At 46.1% G+C, this 27,216-nt stretch overlaps 1 protein-coding gene across 1 annotated transcript in view; it reads left to right on the top strand.

The window, feature by feature from the left end:
• The window catches only part of LOC140389101 (uncharacterized), a 306,705-nt gene that overhangs the window by 116,871 nt on the left and 162,618 nt on the right, over positions 1–27,216 (top strand). Inside the window, exons 23-26 of the mRNA XM_072473261.1 lie at positions 3,142–3,168; positions 4,101–4,127; positions 7,939–7,974; positions 25,354–25,377. Coding sequence (XP_072329362.1) covers positions 3,142–3,168; positions 4,101–4,127; positions 7,939–7,974; positions 25,354–25,377 — 114 coding nt within the window. The remainder of the gene's footprint in view (positions 1–3,141; positions 3,169–4,100; positions 4,128–7,938; positions 7,975–25,353; positions 25,378–27,216) is intronic.

Genomic DNA, 27,216 nt, shown 5'->3' with positions numbered 1-27,216 from the left:
AGTCAAGGGGATGACGGAAGCTTACATAAGGTCGAGGAAGCAAGACTCTGACTCGGCTCCAGAGGGTTACAAGGTAGCCAGGAAGGAACTCAAAAATAGACTGAGGAGAGCTAGAAGGGGGCATGAAAATGCCCTGGAGGGAAGGATTAGGGAAAACCCCAAGGCGTTCTACACTTATGTGAGAAATAAGAGGATGATCAGAGTGAGAGTATGGCCGATCAGGGATCGGATGGAGGGAACTTGTGCCAAGAGTCTGAAGAGATGGGGGAGGCCCAAAATGAATACTTTGCTTCAGTATTCACGAGAGAAAGGGACCTTGTTGCCCATGAGAACAGTGTGAACCAGGTTAATAGGCTCGAACAGTTTGATATTAGGAAGGAGAATGTGCTGGAACTGTTAAAAAGCGTCAGGATAGGTAAGTCCCCTGGGCCTGACGGGATATACCCAAGGTTACTACGAGAAGCGGGGGGAGGAGATTGCTGCGCCGTTGGCAATGATCTCTGTGTCCTCACTCTCCACTGGAGTAGTCCCGGATGATTGGAGGGAGGCGAATGTTGTTCCCCTATTCAAGAAAGGGAGTAGGGAAATCCCTGGGAATTACAGTCTTATATCTGTGGTGAGCAAAATATTGGAAAGGATTCTGAGAGATAGGATTTGTGATTATTTAGAAAAACATAGTTTGATTAAAGCAAGTCTGCAGGGCTTTGTGAGGGGCAGGTCATGCCTCACAAGCCTCACTGAATTCTTTAAGGATGTGACGAGACACATTGATGAAGGTCGGGCAGTGGATGTGGTGTAGATGGATTTCAGTAAGGCATTTGATAAGGTTCCCCATGGTAGGCTCATTCAGAAAGTTAGGGGGCATGGGATACAGGGAAATGTGGCTGTCTGGATACAGAATTGGCTGACCGAAAGAAGACAGTGAGTGGTAGTGGATGTGAAGTATTTCGCATGGAGGTCGGTGGCCAGTGGTGTCCTGCAAGGATCTGTTCTGGGACCTCTGCTCTTTGTGGTTTTTATAAATGACTTGGATGAGGAAGTGGAAGGGTGGGTTAGTAAGTTTGCCGATGACACCAAGGTTGCTGGAGTTGTAGATAGTGTTGAGGGTTGTTTCAAGTTACAACAGGACATCGACAGGATGCAGAGCTGGCTGATAAGTGGCAGATGGAGTTCAGCCTTGATAAATGTGAAGTGATTCATTTTGGAAAGTCGAATTTGAATGCTGAATTCAGGGTTTAGGCCAGATTCTTGGAAGTGTGGAGCAACAGAGGGCTCTTGGGGTCCACGTACGTAGATCCCTCAAGGTTGCCACCCAGGTTGATAGGGTTGTTAAAAAGGCATATGGTGCGTTGGCTTTCATTAACAGGGGGATTGAGTTTAAGAGCGGCGAGGTTTTGCTGGAGCTTTATAAAACTCTAGTTAGTCCACACTTGGAATATTGTGTATAGTTCTGGCCTTGCGAGGGTCACTGTTAGTGTTCGCCCGGAAGTGGCAAACGTTCGTTGACTTCTTTGCGGGAAATTAATCGTCAGCAGACAGGGGGCGGGGGGGGGGGGGGGCGAGGAGTAGTTGAGATTCGGGTAGGGGGTCAATAAGGATGGGACGTTTACGAGGGGTAAATGGCTTTTGCACGATGTTTATGGTTTCATGTACATTGTTTATTTTGTTGTTGTTACTGTACCGAAAATACCTCAATAAAATGTTTATTAAAAAAAATGAATTAGGCAGCAGTGCAAAATAGCTTCATGAGACGAAATTCCAGTTGTCAATTTTTCCGTTCCAATGAAGGTCTGAAAAACAAATGTCCGGAGCATACCATTTACTATTTAACATAATCAAGCGATTTTGCACTATTCACAAGAAGAATTCCTGACTTGATTCTTCTGGAACAAATTAATCCTTGCCTGACCCCACAGAACAGCTGTGGACAAGCGACGGCCGATGACGCAAGACCGACGACCGCGACATACCACCACAGCAGATGTCCTGATAGGAATTACAAGCAGCAGCTGCAGCAGCAGAAATCCTTGCGTGGAAATAATGAAAAAGACTCACATGCCAGCAGGTAGCCAGTGCATCGTTCAATGCTGCCCTTCTGAAGCCGGTTTCGTTAACTCAGGCTATCGATTTAAAACCCCCAAAATAACTCATCTGTTTTCCGCATTAATGTGCTCACTTGTGGAAGGTCGGTTTTACCCATTTATCGAGATCAATAATTCATCAGTTTTCTGGCAAACAGGGTTTTCTTCTTACATATATGAGTTGGTTAACGTGCTTATTGCTGTGCAGATTAATGCAAGGTGATTCCACTGAATTCAATTTTCTATTGCTTGGCCTAGCAGGTTAGAACAGAGAACATTCCTGCTTTGCCTGACAATTTAAAGATTTTTCTACGGTTTTGCATTTTTGCTTTTATCCAAATTGTGGAAACTTTGCTCAGGGTGGGTCTGATCCGAGCCATGTAAGTATATTACACAAGACATGCAATAGCACTAACTCAACCGGTTTTGTTGTCAATATGTGATCTTCTTGGAAGCTCAACTTGCCTATCCATTGATGCTCTAAATCACTTATTCCTTCAAGTTTTTTTTCTGATCTGTATCTGCTGTCTCTAATACAGGCGAAAAGGGCCAACATTATGGCATGAAAGAATGTTTAACCGAAAGGGCAAGGTGGGCAACTGGCATGGAATATATGCGTCGCAGGTTTTATCCCAACCGACAATACTGTTGGTTCGAGTACGAAACCGGGAGCCGCCATTTCCCTGAGGAAGCCTCTTCACGGCAGAGTAAAACAAGAATGCATTGCCGCATTACTAATTAATGAACCATAAATCCAAATCGATTTCAATTACGTTTCAAACAAATTAAGCATTACAAAGGTCTGTCACAACCCCTGTGTACTTACCAAGTATCTTTATTGACCACCATCGTATAGACCAACATCTCAGAGTTGTGTTACACATTCAGCAAACTTAGAGACATGTGACTTCCGGCGACATTTCTTCGGATTTGTCAAGAAACTTGGCAAGTATTTCTTCTATGTTGATTCCTCATCGATCTGGTATTATCGTTGAAACGACGATTAATATTATTTACTTACTTACCTATGGTGCTCTTTTTCTACATTCTCCCTTAACAGAATGCAAAAAACTTCTTCAAGCGAGCAGTAAGAACTGGTTTAAACCTCTAAATTTTTTTCAACCTCCCACAACATTCGTTCCTGCATTTTGAGAAGTATAAACAGTATTATTAAAATGAAAGCTGTACAATTATAGCGACTTCAGCTAAAATAAGCTGAGCCTGCAACTTTAATTCGTGGAATTTACCGATGCCATCTTGAAAGGAGGTGCATCGCACACAGTCAGGTGTGCGCTTTCATGCATTCAGAGTACCGGTATTAATGGATTTGAGTAGCTGGATGAGGTGCCCCTATTTATGATCAACCGCCATATGCGCTGAAATATCCGTTTCAAATGTGAGGTAGCGATTGAGGCTAAAACTGCTGGAATTCCAATTCTTTTATTCTTTACCCTGACAAACCATACGATTATCAACAGAAAACGCCTATAATTGGCAATTAGGGCTTCTTCTCTGGCATGTTCTTTCGGCGGATCAAGGAAGGGGAAAATCTGCTCAGCGACATTACCAGCAGTAACATATCGTCGGATAGTAAAATTGATGGAACTTTCCTAAGACTTTTAAGAAGTTGATCCTGCCAATATATGATGCCAGTTAGGATCCCACGCGATAATCTCTGGACTTTTCTCTCTAAAAGACATCAACGAAAATCTGCTCTGTGGCATTACCAGCAGTAACATATTGTCGAATAGTGAAATTGATGGAGCTTTCCGTAAGACTTTTAAGAAGTTAATCCTGCCAATATTTAATGCCAGCTTGGATCCCACGCGATAATCTCTGGACTTTTCTCTCTAAAAGATATCGACGGAAAGCAATGTCATAACGTGCTTTAAATTACAATTTTCGAAACAGCAATATGGATCTTATACTTTAGAATCGTTCGTTTAATATATTTCTGCAGTCTGTGTTCATAGAATTCCAACAATAGCTAATAAAACAATTTGATGACTTGTATTACAGTGAGGCAACTGCTTGTGAAAGATATCGGTAAATGACTCATATCACCTATACGTACTGTTCTTAAACCTTCACATATTGCATTTCTAACCATACCTTTAAATTTACTGGTCATTGATCACTGTAATATGATTCCATCTAATGATCTGATCGCGGCATTTTTTAAATAATGCCATATTTAGAAGGTGCGTGTTCATTACATTCGTTGTCAGGCCTCAGTAACAACGTGAAACAGAATTATACTTTAAACCAGGACGAATATTGGAGATTGTAATGACCATACAGGTAGAAACAGGACGACGTCGGAGATCAAAGACAGCGAAATATTATACCTAACCTCTGGAAGTATAATATAATTTGAACTATGCAATAGTCGAGCAATAATTCATCCCCCAATGTTATTTTCTATATGCAATACCTTGGGCGGAACATCCATTGTCTACATGTTTCTGCTGCACCACTTTCCTAATTTCAGATGATATCAATGTCACGGTATTGAAACAAGACTATAATCACTTAATGGCCAATTGTTGCGATCAGCCGTGAAAGAACAGCGCCAGCTAATCGGCAGTTTCACAAGCCATTGGTTTCCTGGTGTTTTTGCCAATAGAGCGAGGTGTGATTGGAAGGCCATTTTCATACACCGCCCTCGACAGTTCGTCCGGGCCCGATATGAGTAAAGGAACTAACTCTGGGACCCCGGGAGCAACCATAGTTAAGAATCGTTAGTTACACAGCCGAGAAAAGTTATGAACTAGAAATCTAAAATATTAAATCGCTCCAAAAGGAAAAGCGACAGGAGAATGGACAACTTAAAACACAATCGCGCGTTATTTAATGTTAAAAATCTCTCTGAAAATCATAAAAGCTGAAGAACTGAAACACCGCACTTAGAAAGGTTGCTTTCAATGCCTATTTTTTAAAAATAATTTACGCGATCTGGGCGTCAGTGGTTAGGCCAGCATTTAGTGCCAATTCCTAGTTGTCCTTCAGAACGTGGTGGTGAGTTGTCTTCATGAACAACTGCAGCCCTTCAGATGTAGGTACACAAACTGTATACTTAGAGAGGGACGTTGTAGATGTTGCCCTAGCGACAGAGAAGAATATATTTTTGCAGTATATTTCCAAGTCTGGGTGGTGAGTAACTTGGAATGCGAACAGCCAGGTGGTGGGTTCCCAGGTAGCTTCTGCTCTTCTCCTTCTAGATAGTAGTGGTCATGGGTTTGGAAGGTGCTGCCCAAAGAATCCTTTGGTGAATACATCTTGTAGATAGTAAACGCGGCTGCCACTGTTCGCCGGTGGTGGAGGGTTTGAACGTTTGTGGAAGGGGGAGCAATTAAGCGGGCTGCTTTGTCCAGGATAGTGTCGAACTTCTTGAGTGTTGTTGGAGCTGCACTCATCCAGGTAAGTGGAGAGTGTTCCATTACACTCCTGACATGCCTTGTAGATTGTGGATAGGCGTTTGTGGGGGGGGGGGGGGCAGGGAGTGAGTTACTCGTCGTAGGATTCCTAGCCTTTGAATTGCCCTGGTACCAGAGTATTAATGTGGCTAGTCGAATTTAGTTTGTTGATCAAGGGTAACCCCCGGTATGTCGATTGTCGGGTATTCAGAGATAATAGTGCCATTGAATGTCAAGGGCAGTGATGAGATCCTCTCTTGTAGGAGATAGTCATTGCCTGGAACTTGTGCGGCGCGAATGTAACGCCACTTGTCATCCCAAGCCTGGATATTGTCCAGGTCTTGCTACATTTGGACATGGACTGCTTCATTATCTGAGGAGTGAGTGATGCAAATAGTGGTGACCATTGTGCAGTCATCCTCAAACATCCCCACTTCTGACCTAATGATGGAAGGGAGGTCATTGATTAAGCAGGTGAAGATGGTTGGACCTAGGACACTACCCTGAGAAACTCCTGCAGTGATGTCCTGGAGCTGAATTGACCGGCCTGCAACCACCACAACTATTCCCTTCTGTGCCAGGTATGACACCAACCAGCGGAGAGTTTTTGTTCCTGATTCCCAGTGACTCCAGTTTAGCTAAGGCTCCTTGACACTATTCGGTAAAATGTGCCTTGATGTCAACGGCAGCCATTCTCAGCACACCGCTGGCATTCAGCTCTTTTGTCCATGTTTGATACAAGGCTGTAATGAGATTAGGAGCTGAATGAATCTGACGTAACCCAAGCAGAGCGTCCATGAGTAGGTTATTACCGCGTAAGCCGCTTCATAGCACTGTTGATGACGTCATCCATTGCTTTGCTGGTGGTGGAGAGTGGACACATTGGGCTGTAATTGGCTGGGTTGGATCTGTCCTGTTTCTGTGTACAGGACACAACTGGGCAATATTCCACATTTCCAGGTAAATATTAGTGCACTGGAACAACTTGACTAGGGGGCAGCAAGTTCAGGATCACAAGTCTTCAGCTCTATTGCCTGGATATTGTCAGGGCCCATAGACTTTCCAGTATCCATTGCGTTCAGCCGTTTCATGACATCAGAAAGAGTGAAAGAGTGAATCGTATTGGCTGAAGACTGACATCTGTGATGTTGGGGACCACCGGAAGAGACAGCGATAGATCATCCACTTCTGGCTGAACACTGTTGTGAATGCCTCAACCTTATCGTTTGCGTATATGTGCTGGGCTACACCATCGTTGAGGATGGGAATATTTGTGGAGCCTCCTTCTCCAGTGAGTTGTTTCATTCTCCATCGCTATTCAGGACTGGATGTGGCAGAACTACAGAGCTTAGATCTGATGCGTTCATTGTTGAATCGTTTAGCTCTGTCTATTACTTACTGCTTATGCTGTTTGCCACGCAAGTATCCTGTATTTAATCTTCATTGAACCAATGTGGTTGTTTGGCAGTAATTAAGACATACCAGGCCTTATAACATTTACTTGTACTAGGATGGACAAAGCCTACTTTTCGCTGGGGAATTTAGAGTCCATCTATCAAATAATGCATTCAGATGTGTCTCAAAGTGAGAAACCGTAGCCCGTAACATCTGAGGCAGCAGTGCAAGTGTGACAGGAACTACCTCCTTTCCTGCTTCAATATTATCCTTAATTCTGCACGGGTTCTGAAATATAGAGCTGCTTGCATATCTTTTTTTTTAACATTTCGAAGTATTGTCTGGAGTGTTTTAATGTGGCGCTAAAGCATCATAGCGCATTTCCAATACATATACAAGTTGAAAGAGTTTGCTTTGAATGAAAACATAAAGTTTATCTTCCAAAATTAAACATGATAGGCGTGGAACAAAGTGTTTCTGTTTGAGCGATGGTGCTAAACACATGATATTAATTGGTCGTGTATTCTGCGTAATGCCTGGTTTTCATATCCACTGAGATCAATTGCAAAGAAAATCAGCTGTGATAAATGGGCGGTTAATTTGGGATCGGCCAATTCCACTAAGGACCAAAAGTTAAACCATTGTTCCCACATTTGAAATTTGAACACGCAATTACAGGAAACATCCAATTCAACATGTATTGATGTATAATGTGAATTTTTTATGAAATGAGTGCAAAGAATTGGTCCATGAATTCGGCGATTGTGCAACACCAGTTTGTAACTGCATCTTCACACTCCAGGAATTCGACAGAATCGGGTATGGATTTCTCCCCAGTGATTTCACGAACTGGCAGAAGCAAACAGGGGCCCTTTTTTCGCTCCGCATCATTTCTTTTGAGGATGTAAAACTCAGCCAAACTCCAATTTGGATAACTGCTTAAAATAAATCAATTTAGCCAATGTATTATTAGTAACGTTAATGTCGTGAGGTTTAGAGCCTCTGCAGTACAGCAAACCCATGCTCCTGCACATGTCTGATTTCAGAAATTGGGAAACTTCTCGCTCAACTGAAAGATGCGGGTGAGGAAATTTATTAAAATCCGTTTAGAAAACGTGTTGTTCGACTTACAATTAAAGATGATAATAATTACTCGATGTGGTCTTTAACACGTTGATTTTTTTAAAAGGATCAACTTACCCTGCGCGAACGAAAGCACTGTTAACATAATTACCGTGGAGAATGTTCTGGGTTGTGATCTACAGTGTTCATCGCCTGGTTATGTGCACAGTATCACAACAGAATTATTGCAGCTCAGAAGGAAGCCATTCCGTCCTCAGTGTGTACGCCGCCTCTGCGAATGACCAGTTCACTGATTGTCATTCTCCGCTGAATCCTATCCGTAACCCTGCACACTCTTCCCTTCCGATGGCAGTTCAATTCCCCTTTGTATACTTCCAGAACATGCCTCCGCAGTGTATTCTCAGCTATTCGCTGCGTGAAGAAGTTTTATCCTGATGCCATTTTGTTCCTATTTTGCCACGCATTTCAAGTCTGTGCTCTCCTTCACGATCCTCGCACGAGTGCAAACAATTCTCCCCAGCAAAGGCAGCTCAGTGGCGCAGTGGTAGCACTGCAGCCTCACGGCGCCGAGGTCCCAGGTTCAGTCCCGACCCTGGCACACTGTCCGTGTGGAGTTTGCACATTCTCCCTTTGTTTGCGTGGGTTTCGCCCCCACAACCCAAAAATGTGCAAGGTAGGTGGATTGAACACGCTAATTTTGTCACTTAATTGCTAAAAATGAGCAATTCTCCCCTGTCCAAACCTCCCATGAATATCAAAACCGCTACCAAATCTGCTCTCAGAATTTTATTTCTGCAAAATGGCGGTCTCCAATTTATCATCCACGTGCCGGACTTTCCTCAACCACGGAAACATACTCAACGATCTTTCTGCACTCTCACCAATATATTCACATTTTCCTGAAGTATCATACATATAACAGGGCAGGGTATCCCGCTGAAGATGAACTGGTGCTAGGGGAGATGGTTTAGCACAGGGCTAAATCGCTGGCGCTTAAAGGAGATCAAGGCAGGCCAGCAGCACGGTTTAATTCCAGTGCCAGCCTCCCCGAACAGGCGCCGGAATGTAGCAATTAGGGGCTTTTCACAGTAACTCCATTTAAAGCCTACTTGTGACAATAGGGCAGCACGGTAGCACAAGTGGATGGCACTGTGGCTTCACAGCGCCAGGGTCCCAGGTCCGATTCCCCGCTGGGTCACTGTCTGTATGGAGTCTGCACGTTCTCTCCGTGTGTGCGTGGGTTTCCTCCGGGTGCTCCGGTTTCCTTGCACAGTCCAAAGACACGCAGGTTAGGTGGATTGGCCATGATAAATTGCCCTTAGTGACCAAAATCGTCAGGAGGGGTTATTGGGTTACGGGGATAGAGTGGAAGCCAAGGCTTAAGTGGGTCGTTGCAGACTCGATGGGCCGAATGGCCACCTTCTGCACTGTATATTCTCTGTTCTATGTTCTAAAGCGATTTTCATTTCATTTCAATTACACAAGTCCTACACAGCTTCCTTTTATGTTGCACTATTAATGAAGCATGGGTACCTTATGTTTTATCAAGGGCTCTCTCAACAGGCCATTTCATTTTTTTTTAATGTACTTTATTACAAAAGTGTATCAAAGAAGCACATAAAAGGGCAGCACGGTACCACAGTGAGTAGCACTTCTGTCTCACGGAGCCGAGGACCCAGGTTCGTTCCCGGCTCTGGGTCACTGCCCATATAGTGTTTGCACATTCTCCCCGTGTTTGAGTGGGTTTCGCCCCCACAACCCAAAGATGTGCAGGGTAGGTGGATTGGCCACGCTAAATAGGCCCTTAATTGGAAAAAAATGAACATAAGAACTAGGAACAGGATTAGGCCAACTGGCCCCTCGAGCCTGCTCCGCCATTTAATGAGATCATGGCTGATCTTTGTGGACTCAGCTCCACTCTCTGGCCCATACACCATATCCCCAAATCCCTTTATTCTTTAGAAAGGTATCTATCTTTTTCTTAAAAACGTTTAAAGAAGGAGCCTCAACTGCTTCACTGGGCAAGGAATTCCAGAGATTCACAACCCTTTGGGTGAAGAAGTTCCTCCTACACTCCGTCCTCAATCTACCTCCCCTTATTTTGAGGCTATGCCCCCTAGTTCAGCTTTCCCCGCCCAGTGGAAACAATCTGCCCACATCTATCCTATCTATTCCCTTCATAATTTTATATGTCTCATTAAGATCCCCCCCCCCCCCCCCGCATCCTTCTAAACTCCAATGAGTACAGTCCCAGTCTACTCAACCTCTCGTCATAATCTAATCCACTCAACTTTGGGATCAACCTAGTGAATCTCCTCTGCACTCCCTCCAGTGCCAATATGTCCTTTCTCAGGTAAGGAGACGAAAACTGAACACAATACTCCAGATGTGGCCTCACCAACACCCTATATAATTGCAGCATAACCTCCCTAGTCTTGAACTCCATCCCTCTAGCAATGAAAGACAAAACTCGATTAGCCTTCTTAATCACCTGTTGCACCAGCACACCAACCTTTTGCGACTCGTGCACAAGCACACCCAGGTCCCTCTGCACAGCAGCATGTTTTAACATCTTACCGATTAAATAATAATCCATTCTGCTGTTATTCCTCCCAAAATGGATAGCCTCACACTTGGCAACATTGAATTCCATCTGCCAGACCCTAGCCCATTCACCTAACCTATCCAAATCCTTCTGCAGACTTCCGGTATCCTCTGCACTTTTTGCTTTACCACCCATCTTAGTGTCGTCTGCAAACTTTGACACATTGCACTTGGTCCCCAACTCCAAATCGTCGATGTAAATTGTGAATAACTGCGGGCCCAACACTGATCCTTGAGGGACCCCACTAGTTACAGGTTGCCAACCAGAGAAACACCCATTTATCCCCACTCTCTGCTTTCTGGTAGTTAACCAATCCTCTACCCATGCTACCACTTTATCCTCAATGCCATGCATCTTTAGTTTATGCAGCAACTTTTGTGTGGCACCTTGTCAAAAGCTTTCTAGAAATCCAGTTATACTACATCCATTGGCTCCCCGTTATCTACTGCACTGGTAACGTCCTCAAAAAATTCTACCAAATTAGTCAGACACGACCTACCCTTTGTGAACCCATGCTACGTCTGCCCAATGGGACAATTTCCCTCCAGATGCCCCGCTATTTCCTCCTTAATGATAGATTCCAGCATTTTCCCTACAACCGAAGTTAAGCTTACCGGCCTATAATTACCCGCTTTCTGCCGACCTCCTTTTTTAAACAGTGGTGTCACGTTTGCTACTTTCCAATCCTCTGGGACCACCCCAGAGCCTAGTGAATTTTGATAAATTATCACTAGTGCGTTTACAATTTCCCTAGCCATCTCTTTTAACACTCTGGGATGCATCCCATCAGGACCAGGAGACTTGTCTACCTTTAGCCCCATTAGCTAGCCCAATACTGCCTCCTCAGTGATTACAATCATCTCAAGGTCCTCACCTATCATATCTTTATTTCCATCAGTCACTGGCATGTTATTTGTGTCCTCCACTGTGAAGACTGACCAAAAAAACCTGTTCAGCTCCTCAGCCATTTCCCCATCTCCTATTATTAAATCTCCCTTCTCATCTTCCAAAGGACCAATATTTACCTTAGCCACTCTTTTTTGTCTTATATATTTGTATAAGCTTTTACTATCTGCTTTTATGTTCTGAGCCAGTTTACTTTCATACTCTACCTTACTCTTCTTTGTAGCTTTTTTAGTAGCTTTCTGTTGCCCCCTAAAGACTTCCCAGTCCTCTAGTCTCCCACTAATTTTTGCCACTTTGTATGTTTTTTCCTTCAATTTGATACTCTCCCTCACCTCCTTAGATATCCACGGTCGATTTTTCCCCTTTCTACCGTCTTTCTTTTTTGTCGGTATGAACCTTTTCTGAACACTGTGAAAGATCGCACGGAAGGTTCTGCACTGTTCCTCAACTGCTTCACCATGAAGTCTTTTCTCCCAGTCTACCTTAGCTAATTCTTCTCTCATCCCATTGCAATCGCCTTTATTTAAGCACAAAACGCTAGTGTTTGATTTTACCTTGTCATCCTCCAACTGTATTTTAAATTCCACCATATTGTGGTCGCTCCTTTCAAGAGGATCCCGAACTATGAGATCATTAATCAATCCTGTCTCATTACACAGGACCAGATCTAGGACCGCTTGTTCCCTTGTAGGTTCCATTACATTCTGTTCGAGGAAATTATCCCGGGCACATTCTATAAACTCCTCCTCAAGGCTGCCTTTGCCAACCTGGTTAAACCAATCGATATGTAGATTAAAATCTCCCATGATAACCGCTGTACCATTTCTACATGCATCCGTTATTTCTTTGCTTATTGCCTGCCCTACCATCCTGTTACTATTTGGTGGCCTATAGACTCCTCCTATCAGTGACCTTTTCGCCTTCCTATTCCTGATTTCCACCCAAATTGATTCAACCTTGTCCTCCATAGCACCAATATCATCCCTTACTATTGCCCGGATGCCATCCTTAAACACAAAGCTACTCCGCCGCCCTTACCGTCCATTCTATCCTTTCGTATAGTCTGATACCCTTGGATATTTAACTCCCAGTCGTGACCATCTTTTAACCATGTTTCAGTAATGGCCACTAAATCAGTCATTCACGATGATTTGCGCCATCAACTCATTTACCTTATTTCGTAAATTAGGTCGACTAAATTTTTTTTTTTAAATACATAAACACCCCGGGAAACATACTTCCAACAATCAACTGCACAGTTTGTACAATCTTTTCCCCTTGTTCATCGCCGGGCAATCAGAGAGGGGGAGGCCACAACATCGGCCTTCCTCCTCTCTATGAGCTCGGGCTTCTCCGAAACCCCAAATATCGCCACCAAAGGGCCCGGGTCCACCTCCTCCCCATTATCCTTGCATGGGCCGCAAACACTCCCGCCCAGAATCTCTCCAATTTTTCACAACCCCAGAACATGTGCGCATCATTTGCTGGTCCCTGCCCACACCTCTCACACTCATCTGCCATCACCTAGAAGAACCCACTCATTCTTCTCCGGCTCATATGTCGCCTGTGTATCACCTTAAACTGTATCAGGTTCATCTTTCTGTAGGCGGAGGTCCCGTTTACCCTGCACAGTTCCTCACTCCATAATCAGCAGTTGATCTCCCGTCCATCCTCCCCTTCCCATTTTCCTCACTCCTCACCACTCGCTCGCCTCCCTGCTCTCTCAGCCACCTATATATATCTCCAATTCCTCCCTCCCCTTCCACATTCGGAAGCAGCAGTTGCTCCAGCAAGGTGTATCTCGGCAACCGAGGGAACTCCTTCCAAGCCTTTCGCTCAAAGTCCCTCGCCTGCAGGTACCTGAAATCACTCCCTCTCGGCAGCTCTACCCTCCCCCTCAGCTCCTCCAAACTGGCAAATCTTTCCTCCAAATACAAATCCCTCGCCTTGTCCAGCCCCACTTCCCTCCACCTCCTATACACACTATCAACGCTACCCTCCCCCACCCCCTCATCCCCCGGGCTCAAACTCATTATTCGCACACAGGGACGTTGACATAGAGATCCCCTCCACCCCAAAATGCCTCCTCAACTGGTTCCAAATCGTCATCGTGGACTGCACCACCGGGCTCCCTGAATTCCAACTCGGCGCCATTGGCAATACTGCCGTCACCATGGCCCTTCAGGTGGACTCCTTGCAAGATTCCACCTCCATCCTAAACCCGTTCGACCCCCTCTCCTCTCCACCATCGCCGCACCTATCCGCATTCGCCGCCCAATAACAATGAAACATGTTCGGCAAACCCAAACCCACCCCCTCGCCCCCCAGCTGCCTCTGTCTCTGTAGCAGGTTCCTCCTAACCCTTGGCACAAGCCCCCGGCATACAAAGTCCAAAATAATCGCGTCCACGTTCCAAAAAATGGCCTTTGGCATAAAGGTCGGCAGTGTCTGAAAAATAAATAGGAACCATGCAGAATATTCATTTTTGCCATTTAGCCCCCCCCCCCCCCCCGCCAAAGTAAACTGCAATGCATCCCACTTCCTAAGAACCCCCCGACCTCCTCTATCAGCTCATTTAAGTTCCACTTCTGGAGGACCGTCCATTGCCTCACTACCTGAACCCCCAAATATCTGAACATATCCCTAGCCACCTTAAATGGAATCGCCCCCCCCCCCCCACCCTCCACGATTAGCTCGCCGTCCCAGCTGATTCACCAGGGACACCTCGCTATTCCCTACATTCAGCTTATACCCCGAGAACTCCCCAAACCTTCCCGGCAGGCCCATGGTCCTTGCCATACTCACCAGCGGGTTTGAAACATAAAATAATAGGTTGTCGGCATAAAGCGATACCCGATGCTCCCTCTGTCCCCTCATAATAACCTCCCACTCTGCCAATCCTCAGCTATATGGCCAGCGCAAACAACAATGGCGATGGCGGGCACCTCTGCCTTGTACTTCTGTGTCATTTGAAGCTCCATAATTCGCCGTACACTCGCCCTTGCCAAATATAGCAAGCACACCCATGCAACAAATCTCGACCCAAACCCAAGCCTATCCAGGACCTCGAACACGTACCACCACTCTACCCGGTCGAATGCCTTCTCTGGACACCACTACCTACGGTGCCAGGGCTCCAGAAGGAACCATGACTGCATTCAACAACCTTCTTATATTGCTGGAGAGCTGCCTGTCTTTCCCGAAGCCTCTTTTATCTTCTGCAACCACCCCAGGGACACAATCCTCCATCCTTCCTGCGAACAACTTAGTCAATACGTCCACATCAGTATTCAACAGTATTATGGGCCACATTCCTCCGGGTCCATCTCCTTTTTCGGGATTAACGTAATCAGTGGATGGGGCAGAGTACGTTGGGATAGTTATTTTGGACCATGCGTCCCACTGGTTGGAGATTCGGCTTAAACCGGGACGAGAGCAGAGGCTGGGGTGGAGCTTTGATTCGGGATTGTTGTTGGGTGGAGACTTTTGTGACAAGGTGCGGGTAGCGATTAAGGAGTATGTGGTGTTGAATGAAAATGGGGAGGTGTCTGTGGCCCTTTTGTGCGAAGTGCTGAAGGCAGTGGTACGGGGGGGAATTATCTTGTTCAAGGCTCGTGCGGATAAGGAAATGAGGGAGAAACATGACCGTCTACTGAGCGAGATAGTGGAGGTGGACATGGAGTATTCGAGGGTGCCCACCACGGAGAGATTGGCGAGGAGGAAAAGCTGCAGGGGCAATTTGACAGGCTGACAACAGGGAGGGCGATAGAACAGATACATGGGGCAAGCGGGTGCAGTATGAGTATGGACAGAAGGCATGCCACATGCTAGTACATGGAGACAGGCTGCGTCCAGGGAAATAGTGAGGATAAGGACTGGGGCTGGAGACGTGCTGTCGGAGCAGGGGAAGGTAAATAAGGCATTTAGGGAGTATTACGAGGGGTTGTGCAAGGCGGACCCGGGGAAGAGGAGCGGGGCATGCGACTCTTTGGACGAGCTGGAGTTTCCACAGTTGGAGGAAGTAAAGAGGCAGGTCCTGAAAGTGCTCCTGGGTCTGCGTCATCGTCTCCGGCAGCTTCCCCTTCTCCAATACCTCATTCAATGCCGCCAAAGGATGTGGTGCCAGGTTCGTCGCAAACTCCTTATAGAATTCCGCCGCATATCCATCCGACCCTGTGACCTTCCCCGGCTTCATACCCTTGATACTGCCCAGCACCTCCCTCAGACCCAGGTGCTCTTTCAGGGCCTGCTCCAGGACACAGATACAATCTTCTCCCATGATCAACTGATCCTTGGCCAAGTCGCTGCCAGCAACCCCCTCATAAAATCCATAGCCTCCCAATTTGATGCATACTCATTTACCAACACCACCGATGCCCCTTCCAATACCCCACTCACAAATCTCCCAACAGATCCCTCACTTCCTTCTCACTCACAAATATCATTGTCTTGTTCATTGAAACTGCCACTCCTATCGATTTGAATCGAATCCCGAGTGGAAAGCATGCCCGACCCACCCCTTCCTTAACCTAACCTGGTCCTTCACGCGGAGGTGTGTCTCCTGCAGAAGTACCACCCGCTTTCAACCTCCTGAGGTGCGCAAACACCCGCAACCTTAGAACCAGTGTATTAACTCCCCGGACGTTCCACATCACTTACCCGTAGCTTCCCCTCTACCGTCCGTCATCTTCCCCACTTAACTCCAGCCCTACTAATACCACCCTGTACCTAGCCCATCGCAGATGGCCCTCTTCCCCGCCCGTGTAATGTCGCGTCAACCTCGCCTCCCCCCCCCCCCCGTTCTCACCTTTCGCGCCTACCGCCCCTAACAAACCCAACAGTCAATACCAAAACGACCCCTCCAAACCGGAAGGAACAAAAAACTCTGAATCCCTACTCCCACTTCAACAGGGTTCCCAGCCGTTACCAAATGCCAGCACATCAGTTTCGTTGTTCCTCTCCGCCACCAGCCCGACCAGCAACTTTGAAACGTACCTCGTGGCACTCACAAACTCCACTCTTTCAAGCAGGCGCACTGTTCATAAGCATTGTTCCACTCAGTTCTCCCCCAGTTTAAGCTCTTTGATGAAGTCGTCAGCCGCTTCTGTGGTCTCGAAGTAATATTCCCGGCCTTCAAACGTCACCCATAATTTCGCCAGTTAGAGCACCCCAAAATGGATCCGCCGCCGGTACAACACCACCTTGGTCTTTTGAACACTGACCGCCGTTTCGCCAACTCGCCTCCAATGTCCTGATACATTCAGACCTTGTTCCCCTCCCATTGGCAGGTGTGTTTCTCCCTGGGGAAACGCAAGATCTCCTCTTTCTCCACAAGTTTGTGAAGTTTCATGATCACCGCCCGTGACGGGTTCCCAGCTCTAGGCTTCATCCTCAGGTACCTGTGCGCTATGTCCATTTCAGGGGCCTTATCTATCATCCCATCCATCACCAGCCCAGCCAGCATCTTTGAAACGTACCTCATGGCACTCACATGCTCCACTCTTTCAGGCAGGCCACTATTCACAGGTTCCGCCTTCTCGAGGGGTTCTCCTGCTCCTCAACGTTTTGAAAAGGTCTCGGAAGAGCCCCACCTCCACCTCCAATGCTACCATTCGATCGCTGTGGTCCGAGATCACTCTTTTGATATGTCAGATCTGCGACCTCTGCACTTCCAAACGCTTCTCCACCCTTTCCATCGAACGCTTCAGTGATGCCACAGCTCCTTCGATGGCCTTCGAGCGATCCACCCACATCTCCTTCCTCTGCTGGCGGAATTCCTCCTTAATAAAAGCCATCAAGTGCTCCATCTGGGGCTTTCCAGCCTGCACCAGCCCTTCCCTCTCCGCCATCCGTCCACCGGCTGCTGCGTCACAGGTTTCCTCCAACGCTTTGGCCACGTCTTTCACCATCTTCTGCCGGGTTTGGTAACCAGCGGACATACTGTTCCCGGCGGAAACTACTCTTCCGACCTTCAACTATACCTTTTCATCGAAATTACACCCAGCACGGTAGCCTTGTGGATAGCACAATTGCTTCACAGCTCCAGGGTCCCAGGTTCGATTCCGGCTTGGGTCACTGTCTGTGCGGAGTCTGAACATCCTCCCCGTGTGTGCGTGGGTTTCCTCCGGGTGCTCCGGTTTCCTCCCACAGTCCAAAGATGTGCGGGTTATGTGGATTGGCCATGATAAATTGCCCTTAGTGTCCAAAATTATCCTTAGTGTTGGGTGGGGTTACTGGGTTATGGTGATAGGGCGGAGGTGATGACCTTGGGTAGGGTGCTCTTTCCAAGAGCCGGTGCAGACTCGATGGGCCGAATGGCCTCCTTCTGCACTGTAAATTCTATGTTAAATTCTATGATAATCTATGATATCGGATAAAAAGCCCTTTCCAATGCCTTCGAGCAGGAACTGCCCTGTCTGCGACCACGTACACCATGGCCGCCACCAGAGGTCCCCAGGCCATGTCATTCATTGACTTTTTAACATATTTGCCCAGGTGCTACTGCTCCTGCGTCCCCTTTAGGTCTGTACATTTTAGTTTATACTGTCGTACTATGTTCTTCCAATCAATGCGAATCTCTTCACCATTCTCCGCACTGAACTTCATCTGCCATTCGGGCCATCCAACTGATCTATTGCATTTAACATCGACTCTGTCCTTCTAAAAGTTCATAATGTTCCCAAGGTTTGTGTCAACGGCGAACCCTGATGCCCTGTACCTGCCCTGTACCTCGCCGCCGTGGTAATTAGTATGTACTAGGAAGGAAAGCATCCCAATACTTAGCCCTCAGAGGGTCGATTATAACCTTCCTTCAGCCTGACAAATATCCATTAACCAATACTCTACGTGTCTGTCACCCTACCCAGGCCCACTCGCCGCAGCCCCAGCCAATCTATACATTCCTGAAAACTAAGGGTCAATTTAACATGGCCAATCCACCTAACCAACACATTTTTGGACTGTGGGAGGAAACCGGACGCCCGGAGCAAAACAACAAGGGCACGGGTAAAATTTGGAAACTCCACACAGACAACCATGCAAGGTCAGAGCCAAACCTGGGTCCGTGGTGCTGTGAGGCAGCAGTGCCAACCACTGTGCCAAAGTTCCGTAATCTATTCTCATTTGGCCAGGTGATTAATTAAACTAACTGGCCTGTACTTGCTAAACTTATGATGAAACTATTTTTCGAACATGGGTGTAACTTTTGTAAATTTCCAATATTCTGGCATCCCTGAGTCTAAACAGACTGAAGAATGCCACCCAATTTTTGCTCTCTCCTTTCTCAGTTTCATTAGATGCATTGCATCTGGCCCTGATGCCTTACCAACTTTAATTCGGACAGTCTATCTCATACCTCCCTATTTTACATTTAACCCCTACAACCGTATTAATAAACTCTCTTTCATCATAGGAATCGCATTATCTTCCTTGCTAAAGACAGATGTAAAGCAATAAACTACAAATATCAGAGTCCACTAAATGTTCTACTCCTGATATTTGACCCATTTGGCCTACCTCGTTCTAAAGTTCTGAGTGGAGCAACGCCACTCCCTCATTGGAATACCGCTGCAGAAACATTTCCTGAACATACTCGAGAAACACTTTCCGCTCTCTTTCCTTTGCACTACTACTATCCCAGTCTAGGGATACAGAACTGGCTAGGCCACAGAAGGCAGAGGGTAGCAATGGAGGGATGCTTTTCTAATTGGAGGGCTGTGACCAGTGGTGTTCCACAGGGATCAGTGCTGGGACCGTTGCTCTTTGTAGTATATATAAATGATTTGGAGGAAAATGTAACTGGTCTGATTAGTAAGTTTGCAGACGACACAAAGGTTGGTGGAATTGCGGATAGCGATGAGGACTGTCTGAGGATACAGCAGGATTTAGATTGTCTGGAGACTTGGGCGGAGAGATGGCAGATGGAGTTTAATCCGGACAAATGTGAGGTAATGCATTTTGGAAGGGCTAATGCAGGTAGGGAATATACAGTGAATGGTAGAACCCTCAAGAGTATTGAAAGTCAAAGAGATCTAGGAGTACAGGTCCACAGGTCATTGAAAGGGGCAACACAGGTGGAGAAGGTAGTCAAGAAGGCATACGGCATGCTTGCCTTCATTGGCCGGGGCATTGAGTATAAGAATTGGCAAGTCATGTTGCAGCTGTATAGAACCTTAGTTAGGCCACACTTGGAGTATAGTGTTCAATTCTGGTTGCCACACTACCAGAAGGATGTGGAGGCTTTAGAGAGGGTGCAGAAGAGATTTACCAGAATGTTGCCTGGTATGGAGGGCATAAGCTATGAGGAGCGATTGAATAAACTCGGTTTGTTCTCACTGGAACGAAGGAGGTTGAGGGGCGACCTGATAGAGGTATACAAAATTATGAGGGGCATAGACAGAGTGGATAGTCAGAGGCTTTTCCCCAGGGTAGAGGGGTCAATTACTAGGGGGCATAGGTTTAAGGTGAGAGGGGCAAGGTTTAGAGTCGATGTACGAGGCAAGTTTTTTACGCAGAGGGTAGTGGGTGCCTGGAACTCACTACCGGAGGAGGTAGTGGAAGCAGGGACGATAGGGACATTTAAGGGGCATCTTGACAAATATATGAATAGGATGGGAATAGAAGGATACGGACCCAGGAAGTGTAGAAGATTGTAGTTTAGTCGGGCAGTATGGTCGGCACGGGCTTGGAGGGCCGAAGGGCCTGTTCCTGTGCTGTACATTTCTTTGTTCTTTGTTCTTTGTTCTATATGTGGATCATGAAAATCCCTCATCATAACTATACTCAAATTCTTGTAACTATCTGTCAGGTCCTGGTAAATCTGGTCCACAGAATCTTTCCCATTCGTTGGCGGTCTACAGACTACATGAATCCATGCAACTGCACCTTTCTTCTTGCTGAGCCCTAGCCAATTATTGTCTTTCCTTGAAGACTCTGGGACATCTTCTCTCTCTCCATCACTGCGATGCGCTTTTTGTTCGATGCACTACTCAGTCCTTTTCTTTCTTTCATTTATTTTCAGAACTCGTTGCATACATAAATATTTAAAATTCCAACCTTCCAGTCTTTGACCACATCTGTGCTAGAGCCACATATAATGTTTTCACGTGCCAACCTGTGCCTGAAACTCCCTAATTTGTTTACCACGCTCTGTATATTCACCTTCATGGGATTTACAATTTATTACTTTCTCCCCTGCTCTGACCTTCTAACACCTTACCCTATTCGAGTTGTACCTATTTTGTCACGGATTTGTGCGCCTTAATGTTCCTCCCCGGTATGTCACCATTAGCGACCTCATTTCCTCCGGCTACCTCTCCCCCCCCCCTTCCCCCTCCCCCCACCCCTCCCCCCCCCCCCCCCCCCCCACACGCACACGGTGTCCAGCCTCATTGCCTCCCAACCCCGGACAGCCCGCTTTTACTTCCTTCCCAAATTCCCCAAATCCACTAAAAGGACTCTCCCGGCAGATCCATTGTGTCAGCATGCTCCTGTCCGAAGGAATTTCTTTCCTCTTGTCTTGACTCCATCCTAACTCCTCTGGTCCATACCCTCCCCACTTACACCCGGGATTCCTCTGATATCCTGCGTCATATTGACAGCTTCCAGTTTGCGAGCCCTAACCGCATCCCATTCACCATGGATGTGCAATTTCTCTACACCTCCATCCCAAACCAGGACGGCCTGATAGCTCTTCTTATCTTTCTCGAAAAAAGGCCTGGGCAAAGCCCATCCACCACTACACTCCTCCGCCTGGCTGAATTCCTTCTATTTCTCAACAGCTTCTCCTTTAACTCATCCCATTTTCTCCAAGTCAAAGCTATAGCAATGGGTATCCGCATGGGTTCTAACTGTGCTTGACTTTTTATGGGGTATGTGGAACATTCCTTGTTCCAGGCCTACCCCGGCCCCTTCCACAACTCCTTTACCGGTACATTGATGACTGTTTTGGTGCCGCGTCGTGCTCTCTTTCAGACCTGGACAAATTCATCAACTTTGCTTACAGTTTCCACGTCTCCATCACTTTCCCCTGGTCCATCTCAGGCACTTCCCTTCCCTTCCTTGATCGTTCTGTTCCCAAATCCGGCAATAGACTATCTACTAACATCCACTACAACCCAGTGACTCCCACAACTATATGAACTACTGCCCTTCGCACCCTACCACCTGTAAGGACTCCATACCTTTCGCTCAGCTTCTTCGCCTCCGTCGCATTTGTTCCAATGGTGTCACATTCCAAAATGGAGCTTCGAAAATGTGTTCCGTCTTCCTCAACCATGATTTCCCACCTACAGTTGTTTACACGGCCCTCAACAGTGTGTGGCCTGCACCACTACCCTCGCCCCCTCCCCTCCCTCCCAGAACAAGGATAGAGTCCCCCTCGTTCTCACATTTCACCCCACTAGTCTCTGTATGCAAAGCATAATCCTCCGCCATTTTCGCCTACTCCACCATGATGCCATCACCAATCACATCTTCCTTTCACTCCCTCTGTCAGCATTCCGCAGAGACAGTTCCCTCCGAGATAATCTAATCCACTCCTCCACCATACCAATTCCTCTCCCATCACCCCTGGCACCTTCTCATGCAGTCGCAGAAGGTGTAACACCTGCCCCTTTATCTCTTCCATGCTCAACATCCCAGGCCCAACACGCTTTTTTCAGGTTAAGCAGCGTTTCACTTGCAACTCATTCAATCTGGTCCATTGCATTCGCTGCTTCCAATGTGGTCTCCTCTATATCGGAGAGACCAAACGCAGACTGGCTGATCGCTTTGCTGAACACCTTCGGTCTGTGCGCTTTCACGACCTTGGCCTTCCCGTTGCTTGCCATTTTCACACAAGACCCTGCTCCCATGCCCACATGTCTGTCCTTGGCCTGCTGCAATGTTCCAGTGAATCTCAACGCAAACTGGAGAAACAACATCTCATCTTCTGGTTAGACACGCTACAGCCTTCCAGTCTCAACATCGAATTCAACACCTTCAGATGATTATCTCTACTCCACCTCGACCCCTTTGTTTTCGACCCCTTTGTTTTCATCCCCTTTGTTTTCATCCCCTTTCATTTTAACTGTCTTTTACCATTTCTTTCTCTCTTGTCTTTCTTTATATATAGTTCACCCCCCCCCCACTCCCATTTTATCCAGCTCTCCTTACCATTTCTCACCTTTGCTTCCCCCCACATCAATATCTGTCACAGTTTATCCTCTGATGTTTGTTTCTCTGCTGTTTGGCCTTGCGCACCTTTTGTTCTCTCGGGACTGCCACGAGCACTATTTCCCCGCGGTGTCTGTGGCTATTAGCACCCGTGTCCCTAGTTTTCTGTGGCTATGGCTCATCTTTCATTCTCACTCCACAGAATAAATATTCCCCACTTTCTCTGTTTTATAGCTTTGAGAAAGGGTCATCTGGAATCGAAACGTTAGCATTTTGTCTCCTTACAGATGCTGCCAGAGATTTCCCAGCATTTTCTCTTTGGTTTCAGATTGCAGCAACCGCAGTAATTTGCTTTCATCCCCGGTATGTGCTCCTGGTTCCTGCATCCCTTGCTATATTAATTTAACACCCCCTCAGTAATATCAGGAAATAGACGCAGTCCCGCAAAATATCCGGCCTGTATATCTCCCATCGCCCTCAAAGCTGATAGCAATGTTCCAACATTCGAAATGCCTCCCTCGCGTACCATCCAGCCATTCGTTCATCTGCTTTATCCTCCTATTTTCATACTCACGTGCGCTTGTTTTTTTACGGGAATAATCCGGTGATTGCTATTTTGGTGTCCTATTTACTCAGTTCAGACCTATCTCGCTAAATTATGACGATCCATCTTTCTGCGTGCATCGCCCACACCAATGGAGACATTATCCTATTGCAAATTAAACGTGCAATGTTCTCTCTGTTTTATGAGACAAAGTTGAACGAATTCAAACTCGCATAGGCACTCCACCTCCTCTCCCACCCTCAACACCCACCTCTCTATTTTAATGGGCTTGTTATTTTACGCATTCCCAGGATCTGTGACACGGTTTATCTACCTATGTTCTCCTCCTGACCGAGAGCTTAGTTAAACTAGCCCAGTCTTCCCAGCCAATTGCTTAAGCACATTGTGATTGTCCCAAATACTATTATTTGAAATCCAATAATCGCAAGATTTCTGATTCGCATTTTAATTTGTTTTACTTTTGCAGGATTCAACTTTATATCTCCATAAACAAAATTCCCTGGAGACGCCATACCTTCCTCCGCAGAACTCCGAGCTCATGTTTGTTTACACCATGCGTGTCAACTTGTGGAACGTACGGAAAAACTTGGCTTTTCTCAAAACAATTGCAAAATAAATCGATTTAACACTCAAAAGGACTGGACAAAGCTTTATTTTCACAACACCATACACTATTATCGCAACACTCCGATTGCAGTTCGCATTTTCCTGTCCGTAGCAGATAAATCATGAATTTAAACTCCAAATCTCACTTGCAGGTGGACTGATAAACGTGTAGTGCGATTTTCCTTATTTCATAAAGTAAACAACGGCAAAGCACCGAACGACGCTGAATGAGGGGGCAGCGCGGTAGAATAACGGTTAGCACAGATGCTTCATAGTTTAAGGGTCCTAGGTTCGATTCCCGGCTTGGGTCACTGTCTGTGAGTCTGCACGTTTGCCCCGTGTGTGCGTGGGTTTCTCCAGTTGCTCCGGTTTCACCCCACGTCCAAAAATGTGCAGGTTAGGTGGATTGGCCATGCTAAATTACCATTCGTCTCCAAAAAGGTTAGACTGGGTTACAGGGATAAAGGGAATAGGGTGGAGGCACGGGGCTTCAGTAGCACGCTCTTTCCAAGGGCCGGTGCAGACTCGATGGTCTCTTTCTGCACTGGAAATTCTATGAGTCGGTGCATGTTCCCCCTGTTTTCCCTTTGCCTATAGACAGTATTTTCAAAGATACTTTATTTACATGCTGCGTTCATTTTTCACGTTCAAGTTTGACGGTGAAACGCGGGACAAGTAATTCAATTCGGCAGAGTAGTGGGACATTTTCAGGGAAAACACGTCTTTAATTGTGGCCTATACCATGGGCACTCCGGCAAATATCTTACCGCCAGCTACTTTGGAAGAAGAACAGGAGCAATGGGAGATGGAAGCGTCAGTACTGCTGCCGAGATGTCGTCCAACTGGAACTCAGTAAGGAACCACTGGGTAAACAGGCTGCACCTCGACATAAAGGTAAACAGAGCGCAGCGTTTCGATATTAGAGAATGATGGATAGCAACATTTGTTCTCTATCAATATACTTGAAAACAATGTGTCACATTCATTACAAGTCAATGAATTGGACAATATTTTACTGATATTCGCAAAATTATTCTGCTGGGATACGCAAATAGTTGTAATTCAAAACCAAAGAGACAATGCTGGAAATCTCAGCAGGTCTGGCAGCATCTGTAGGGAGAGAAAAGAGCTAACGTTTCGAGTCCAGATGACCCTTTGTCAAAGCTGGACTCGAAACGTTAGCTCTTTTCTCTTCCAACAGATGCTGCCAGACCTGCTGAGAGTTTCCAGCATTTTCTCTTTGGTTTCAGATTCCAGCGTCCGCAGTAATTTGCTTTTATCTAGGTCTGGTTCAATGGTTTTTGGCGGTTTGATAATATATAAAATGCATTATAAACTAAAATGTGTACTTAGCTACCATTGCACTTAATATGTCAGTTGAAGGTCAGGTTCGTTGCTTTTCGTTGGAACTGGTGCTGAAAGAATCCAAATCGTTAAAGTCACGCAGTAAACGCACATTTTTGGTTGAGCCATACAAGTAGACGAGCAGAACGATTGCAGATTTCATACGAATACTATGCAGCCTCATATTTCTTTTTACAGGTCTCAGTCCTTCACCAGATGATGGTATGTCAATTTGATGTACTCTTGCCTCTGAATCATACGGCTCCGGATTGCGGTAGACTCCAAGCTTTAAACGGAAAAATCAAGGAAAATTGAAGCAATAAATTAACGTCTGATAAAAGACGTTCCTCATCATTCTATTAAATGGGAGAACGTTTATTCGAAACTGTGCGACATAGATCTAGAAGCCCCCAAGCGGGAAAACATTCTCTCAACATCCATTCTTCGGAAGCCTCAGACCCTTATATCTTTTCAATAATGACCTCTCATTCTTCAAAAGTTCAATGCCTATAGAACAAAAATTGGTCAACTTGTCCCCGTTAGACAAAAGTTTAATCCCAGAAATCAACCCAGTACCAGTTAACTGACCGTCTGCAAATCAACTGTTTCCCTCGTTAAGTAAAGAGAACAAAATAATATTCTCGGTGTGATTGCAGCAATGTCCTGTACAGATGTAGAAAAACATCTCTACTGTTAGGTCTGTCTCCTTTGCAATAAATATTGTATTAGCCTTCTGAATTAATTGCCGGACAAGCACATGTTTTCGGATTGATATGCTTGGGTACTCAGATCCCAACGATAGAGGCTTGAGAAATTAATGGAATTTAAAGTAGGGATGTAGCCTGTATCTAATTATCTGCATCCCAGAGTATTGAACGAGGTAGTTGTAAAGGTAGTAGATGCAGTGGTGATCATCTTTTAAAATTCTATAGATGCTAGAATTGTTCCCGAAGATGGAAAGTGGGAAAATGTAACCCCACTATTTCAGAGAGGAGGGAGAGTGAAAACTTGGACCACAGACCTGTTAGCCAGTAGGAAGGGATATTCTAGAATCTTTCAAAAAGAATATAACAGCAGAACGCTATGAAAATGATGAAAGGATTGGGCTGAGGCAACATGGCTTAATGAATGAGAAATCTTATTTGGCAAACCTGTTGTATATTGAGGATATAAAAAGCAGAATGGATAAGTAAGAACCGGCAGATGCGATCTATTTCGATTTTGCTAATGCTTTTGACTAGGTCCCACAAAGGAGGCAAGTAAACACAGGATTGTGGTGAATATCTTACGAATGGAAGCGTAAGAATAAATCGATCATTTTCAGGTTGGGAGGCTGAGACAAGTAAGATTAAATGCTCGGGCCCCAGCTATTCACAAATAATATCATTACTTTGGGCATAGGAATCAAATATAGTATTTCACAAGTTTTCAGATGGCTCAAAACTAGTTGGGCGTGTGGACTACGCAGATGATGATAGAAGCTTCAATGATATGTGGAGAGGCTATACAACTGGACAACAAATTGCAGATCGAATTCCAGTGACAGCCATGAACTAAGCACTGGCATAAAAGGTGCCTCTAATCTAAGGACTTCGACTACAGCCTCTTAACTCCAACAAACACGCACAAAAAGTATTTATAATCCCCCAGTTTAACGCCCCCCCCCCCCCACCCACCCCACCAACCTTCCCCGTCGGCACACTGCCAACAAGGAAAGGAACGAACGAGCCACCCAGCCGAATAGACGGTCGAGATGAAGGGAGGGAAACCTCAGCCTCAGAGCTGAGCAGGGCACGTGGAGGCACAGAACCGGTGAAGGTCAACTTCGCATAGCTCCCAGCGCAGATCCTCCGCCGTTGGACAAATTGACGGGCATCATCACCTCCGAACTCTGAGTCATAGGGAGGTAGAGAGAAGACACCTCAAGGCAGCCATCGAGACGGCAGGTCAAGCCGCGACACTAACCATGAGGGAGGTAATGGACAATTTGGAACGGACACTGAAGACCAGGTGACAATGACAATGGACCTCGAACAAGCCACCACGGAATAAGAGGACAAG

This window comes from Scyliorhinus torazame, chromosome 14, assembly GCF_047496885.1.
Source record: "Scyliorhinus torazame isolate Kashiwa2021f chromosome 14, sScyTor2.1, whole genome shotgun sequence".
Lineage (NCBI taxonomy): Eukaryota > Metazoa > Chordata > Chondrichthyes > Carcharhiniformes > Scyliorhinidae > Scyliorhinus > Scyliorhinus torazame.
Note: the sequence above shows the minus strand (reverse complement) of the source record. Positions and strands in the feature narration are given on the sequence as shown.